This window comes from Hyaloscypha bicolor (assembly GCF_002865645.1).
Source record: "Hyaloscypha bicolor E unplaced genomic scaffold K444scaffold_182, whole genome shotgun sequence".
Lineage (NCBI taxonomy): Eukaryota > Fungi > Ascomycota > Leotiomycetes > Helotiales > Hyaloscyphaceae > Hyaloscypha > Hyaloscypha bicolor.
The window spans coordinates 297,546-303,672 of NW_020194684.1; the positions used below are offsets into that span (position 1 = coordinate 297,546).

Sequence of the window (6,127 nt, forward strand, 5' to 3'; positions counted from 1 at the left end):
TTGTCAGAGAGTGCCTTCAGCAGCCTCATTCAGTATCGGTCCATGATCAGCTGAGTCTTCAAGGAGTCCTGTGCCAGAAACCATCCCTTGCCCTGCAGAAAAGCGATCATGCCATCATGCTTACTCAAAGCCGTTGTCCGGCTCGTCGTTTTGAAGGACGCCTCGACAATGTATTCCGTGCCCGTACCAGCTGCATCAATAATCGGCCAGACCTCGATGTACAATTTCAACCCGCTCCAAGTGCCAATCGACCGCTTTGCAAAAACCGGGCCGAAAATGCGCGACACCGCCAACGCGTCAGTACCCCAGTTGTTAAACAGCCAGTTGTCAAATTTGTCAGGGGCATCGTTGATCATGAGTGTTCGAGACCTGCTTGTTCCTGGTAAGTCCATGCCACTGTAGCCGGAGCCCGATGCCGTCTTCTACCGGCTGATGGAGAGTGTCAGTTTCTGGTAGCCCCATTCGATCTGAGCATCATATTTCGTCGTGTCAGAATCGAAACCTTCATTGTTTGCTGTCGTGAGCGCGGCATCGATATCTCCCCCAGTAATCGCGTAGCGCTTCTTATACGTTTCCTCGAAGTCTGCCACACCCTCGATTTTGCGTAAGCGAGGACTCCACCCGGTATTATAGATCTCCTCGGTACTCGTGTCGAGGAACTGAACGTTCATTTTTGTAACTTTTGTTGGCATGGCGAAGGTCGAGAGAACGGTCGGCGTGAGCTTGTGGTCGGATCCGAGGACCATGTCGGGGTCGAGAAGGAGCTTGACTTCGTAGTCAGGAACCATGTTGGACGCGGCCTGCGCCATTGATATAAAGATCACAGTGGCAGTCGCCGTGACGAGAGATGGGAAATGCATGGCGCCTTTTAGCAATACATATCACCAATATTGTGAAGGAGGCTCAGGGGGACGGAAGAGCCGATTTGAAAGAGTATCTGAAGTTCTTGTACCAACAAATGTTGAACTTTCAATGTATCCTGCCTCTAAACTTTGTCCCACAGAAGATTTTTTTCATAGGGGGCTTTCTCTCTTTCCGTCTCGTTGAGGTGTACAGGTTATCCGTACTTCGCCGAATTTAATCTAAACACGTGGGACAAGTGTTGCCCACGTGCTCGAGATATTCGCTTGAATGGTAACGATGATGATCGTGTGCTACTGTTGCCAGCGCCTTCTCGTGAAAATAGGGCTGATCTTTGCCAAGAGGTACATAAAGTGTGTAATCGGACAGTCTCCATGGTCGCCCGCTCTCCCTCGCTGAGCATAAGCGATTTCAGAACGTAACCAAAGACTGGAGATGTCTTTAGCCACAAACCTCAAGCCGTTCACTGCTTTCTGCAACCAGAAACTCTTTCGGGCTATTTCTGCCACATTTCAGCTGATGTGAGGAATTTCAAGCTGAGCGAAGGCGAAAAAATGGCAATAACTAGGAGAAACAGTCGCGGTTCAGAAAAAAAACAAATACAGAGAACACCATGAGTCAACTGTAAGTCCATGGCTGCTGAAATATTTGGATCTACTCCGTCTACACTAGATGCTCCTCTAGGGCTAAATGACGTTGGTTTCTTACCATAGGCTCGCTCCTGCCGTCTAATCAGATTGCTTAGATGTATTAAAACTTACCTCTTTTTATGGCGAGAGTTCTCCGTCAAGGAATATAATCAACGCCATTTAGCATATCGAAGCAACAGCGCGGCTGCCTTTTTTGCCGGAATTGCCAAGCTTTTTGAAAAGCTCACGGGTGACCAATCTGTGGCAGGATTGTTGCGGGGTGATCTACTTTACCACTTATTATGGAAGCCAGTCTCTCCGTGGAAGAAACTAGAAAGGGGGTTGAAGGATGTTCCATCCTGCTGCGGTTATCGGCTAAACAGTGGCATGATAGTAAACACATATTCAGCAACCCGAACAGTGGGAAACAAGGGCTATTCGTTTTGACATCGAATTCCATTTCAACCTTTTTGGGAAGCATTTTCGAAGCCGAGTCAAACGATCTGGTACCCCTATGCCCTTACTCTCACCAGCGGCATCTTGGCAAAATGTGGGAACCCAACAAATTTGTTGATAATTTTCTCATTTTTGACACTTTTGAGTTCAAAGTTTGGACCGAATAGGGCTTGGAGACGTTCAAGTAGATCGAGCTATCGACGCTTTGGATTGAGTAAAAGAGGGGATACCGCTCCACAAGCCCAGCTGCAATGAAGCCTGGCCGCTATTCTCTCGTCATTTCACCTGCTGGAAATCGCGCAAGGGAGTATCGACGTGACGGATTAGTAGAGAAGGACATTCCTTAAATAAGAGGAGAAGAGCATACAATTGATCTTGGGGTTGAGAAACCATACATCTGATATACACAAAACGCAAAGTGAAGGAAGGCTTTGTCTCACCAATTTGTAATTAGCAAATCAGTGACCTCACTTTAAAGTAGCCAGAGCGTTTCCGCAGCCAGTGATGCGTAACCACAAATTCGAAGACTCCGGCGCACTTCACCCCTCGAAACTATCAGCTGAAAACAACGTCGAACAATGACCCTTGACAGTGTCATTGTCACGGAGCCACTTCGGACATTGCAACCTTTCTACCTCTCATCTACCTACACCCCTCCCATCCATCTCCGGAACATACGAAATCGCATGCACCTCTACCGGCGACTGCGTTTGCGGCAGTTGACCCTCCAAAGGACCCTTAATCATCGACTCATGGTAAACTGGAGGCGGAACATGTGCCCCTGTCCCAGCCTGTCCTCTCTCAACCACTTTCCTCCATGACAACACAAGCCAAATAGCCAACGCAGCGCCAAGCACAGCAATACTGCCAATCACGATCCCCGCGATTGCTCCTGGACCCAAAGCGGCCGCCGATGCGGCCGGAGGAGCTGTAGAAGATGGCAATATGCCCGAACTGGACTTGGAGCTTGCTGCCGTTGAGATAACCGTTTCCGTTTCTGTGATTCTAGATACCGAAACCGATATTGTGCCTGTTGATGAGCTGCCCGTAGCAGCGCTCATGCCGGTAGATGTCTTTTGTACCGAGAATGCGGTGAATGCCCCAGCTGAACACGTTGCACTGAGGCCGCAGACAAAGTTGCCACTATTATCGCAGGGAATTGCATAGGTCCAGCTACTGGGGGTTGCTGAGAGAGCGGTATATGGTCAGCTTTTGGACGGTAAGAATGGTTCTAGAGTGCAAGGGAGCTGACCATCTCGGCAGGCCTTTGGGCAGTTTGGAGACTGCCATGTTGGATCTGTGCATGCTCCCCGATACAATGATGAACCTCCTGGCCACCAGCAGAGACCATTTGGCTGGCATATGTCATATTCGTTTGGGTTGCAACAGGCCGAGAAAGTGTCGTTGGTGCAGGGGACATATCTATAATTGACTGCTTTGGAGCCGTCTGGATAATAGCATTGCGTATCTCCAGAAGCTGAATGTACGAGAGCTAGAGACAGAAAGAGGAGGCGCTCTATCATCTTCGTCGGAGCTCTAAAGTAGATTATGGAGGTTGCAAGGAATCTCCCATGACTGCATGGAAAATCAGGTGAGAAATATGTAAGACATGAGCTGATGGAGTTTGCCGCATGCCGAGGAGCCAAGGAGGATTGTGGTGTTTTCTCTAACCACATTGGTCTGAGAGAACTAAGAATTGGAACATTTGCGGTTAGTTTGACGCCACAGGCTGGAGCTGAAGAACAGCCAGCATCACGGTGCTACCAATGCGCACAACAAAGCAAACACACCAGTCTTCTTTGTTTTTCTTTCACAATCCGCAAAACCCAATCTCATGGGAGCTACTGGTGCCAAGTGTTGAGTCTTTAGACCACGGGCCTTCTGAAAGCTAGCGCAAGCACTCCATGAACACCTGACTTGAGAAGCTTGGCATCTCAGTCCACATGGAAAACTGGATAGGATGAACGACAAGTGGTTAAGGGGCCAGTAGCTGAGCCATACTATCGCTTATGCTGTCCCCTACTATTAATTAGCGAAAATACCCTTGTATTTTCCATAGTAGGGATCAGCTTCTTTCATAAGCTCGACCTTAAGATACCATAGATACTTATTTTTACTAAAGCAACACTACCCCTCTCTTCTTTCGTCCTCCTCCGTTCCCGACTTCCACCCTACGGCACGCCAGGCATACTCCTAGCATATGCCGAGCATATGAAACCCATTTACTTAGCATATGCTTGCTAACCCTGACCCATAGGGCCTTTAGCTCTAATATAACACAATGCAGAGGCTCTCACCACCCCTAACCCCTCGGGACTAACCCGATCCTTCCCAGCCCGTGCATATACAGAGCAAAAGGAGAGCATATACTGAACCATGGTAGGGATAGCTTAAGCGATAATAGGGATTAGCTAAATAAACGAGCATATACAGAGTGTGATAGTAGAGGACAGCTCAAGCGATAGTAGGAACAACTAAAACCTCGTGGTTAAGACACAATATTCCCTTCAAACACGCCAGAGAAGTGTAAAATTTCAAAAGCTCCGTGGCAACCAAACACAAAATTAACTCTCAATCGTTCCCTTAGATTGAATTAGGATGCACAACCACAGGCAAAACCGCACTCCCATCCCTATAACTGGCCAACCCCTCCTCAATGCCCTCCAAGGTCAGACCTTCAACCACTCGAACCTTTCCCACTTTCAAACCCCCCTCTTTCACCCAAATTGGCAACGCCTCCCAAAACGCCTTTGTATGCGGCTGTATAAAGTCCGCATTACCCACGATAAACTGCACTCTGGCACTCGGTCTCATCTCCTTGGCCAGCTCTATTGCTTTCTCAGCAGGGTGCAGCGTCAACAAGACACCCTTCTTTGTCTTCGATAGCAACGAGATCGCAAAATCATAGTCCCACGACACACAGTCGTAAATGTATTCCACGCCTTCTTGCCCCGTGATATCCTTGACCTCTGCTCGAATATCCTCAGGCAATGCATGGCGATCAATGATATTGGTAGCTCCTAGTGCTTTCAATTCTTCTGTTCTCCCGACAGAGGCAATGGCGATCACCGTCCCAATACCGGCAAGCTTCGCGTACTGAATTGCTAACTTGCCTACTGCCGAACCACCACCAATCACCAACACTGTCAACTCTTTTGCGTCGAATTCCTCTTTGGAGGGTGGGAATGGAGGAGGTGCAGGAAACCCAAACCCCTTCACATCAAACAGCGCCGCGAAGCTAGTGGTGGCATTCACCGGAAATGTGACCATGTCACCGGGTGTACATCCCTGAGGAATTTTGGCGCAGGACTCGGTGGAGAGGAGAGCGTATTGTTGCAATCCTGACATTTCCGGTGTTGGGTAGAAGGGGGAACCGAGCCCGAAGACGACATCGCCTATTTTGAATGGGGAAGGAGAGGCGGGGAGAGAGGTGACTGTTCCGGCGATGTTGGTTCCTAGAATGAAAGGGAGGCGGTCTGCGATGAAAAGGCCGAGGTCGTGGCCGTAGGTGTCATGGGGCGCGACTTGTTGTGTTGTTAGCTGGGGGTGTAGGAGAAAGGGAGAGGAGAGAAAGAGGACTCGCGCATAGTTGAGAGGACTTTGATTTGAACTTGGCCATCCGCTGGCTCTGGGATAGCTCGACTTCCGAGAGTGAGAGACTTCCCTATTTCGGTGACTAAGACTGCTTGTTGCATTTTGAGGGGGTTGAACGAGGAAAACTGGGATTTGTTATTCTGGCCTGCTATATTTTCAGGATGAAGGAAAAGAGTCCCGTTTTGGGTGGCCGTCGTGGAAAGATTACTTGGTAAATTAGTCCAGTTGAGCCAAATTCCGATTTTATCTTTCTCGAGAGGCTGAATCGATATTTGGGTCGTATTGTCAACCGCTTCTCTTGACTTTATACCCCAGGTCCAAAACCTCCTCCTTAATCATTTTCATGAATAAGCGGTTCCAGAGCAATTCCAACGCTATTACCGAATTTCCTCTTACGGGTAATGCGCCTCAAACTTTGTGTAACAAATGACGAGCATACAGGGGCTCGATTCCAAATGGTTGCGTTAGCGGACCTCGTGCGCGAACCAGGGGGATTGCTGTTCCCGCATCGAGATGACTAACGGCCCTGCAGTTCTTTAATCCAGTTATTGGCTGCCCCGAAGCAGCCTCCTGTAATGGAATGACCA

General features: G+C 48.9%; 2 protein-coding genes across 2 annotated transcripts; both read right to left on the reverse strand.

Moving 5' to 3' along the window:
* Positions 1 to 29: 29 nt before the first annotated feature.
* K444DRAFT_706710 (uncharacterized protein) lies at positions 30 to 860 on the reverse strand (the record flags this gene model as incomplete). The annotated part of the gene is made up of 3 exons (XM_024888142.1): positions 30 to 396; positions 427 to 800; positions 843 to 860. 3 exons carry the CDS (start codon positions 858 to 860, stop codon positions 30 to 32), a joined length of 759 nt encoding a protein of 252 aa, XP_024727874.1.
* Positions 861 to 4,356: 3,496 nt separating this feature from the next.
* Positions 4,357 to 5,641, reverse strand: K444DRAFT_601155 (GroES-like protein; the record flags this gene model as incomplete). The annotated part of the gene is made up of 2 exons (XM_024878660.1): positions 4,357 to 5,486; positions 5,546 to 5,641. 2 exons carry the CDS (start codon positions 5,639 to 5,641, stop codon positions 4,530 to 4,532), a joined length of 1,053 nt encoding a protein of 350 aa, XP_024727875.1. The 3' UTR covers positions 4,357 to 4,529.
* Between the last annotated feature and the right edge of the window lie 486 nt (positions 5,642 to 6,127).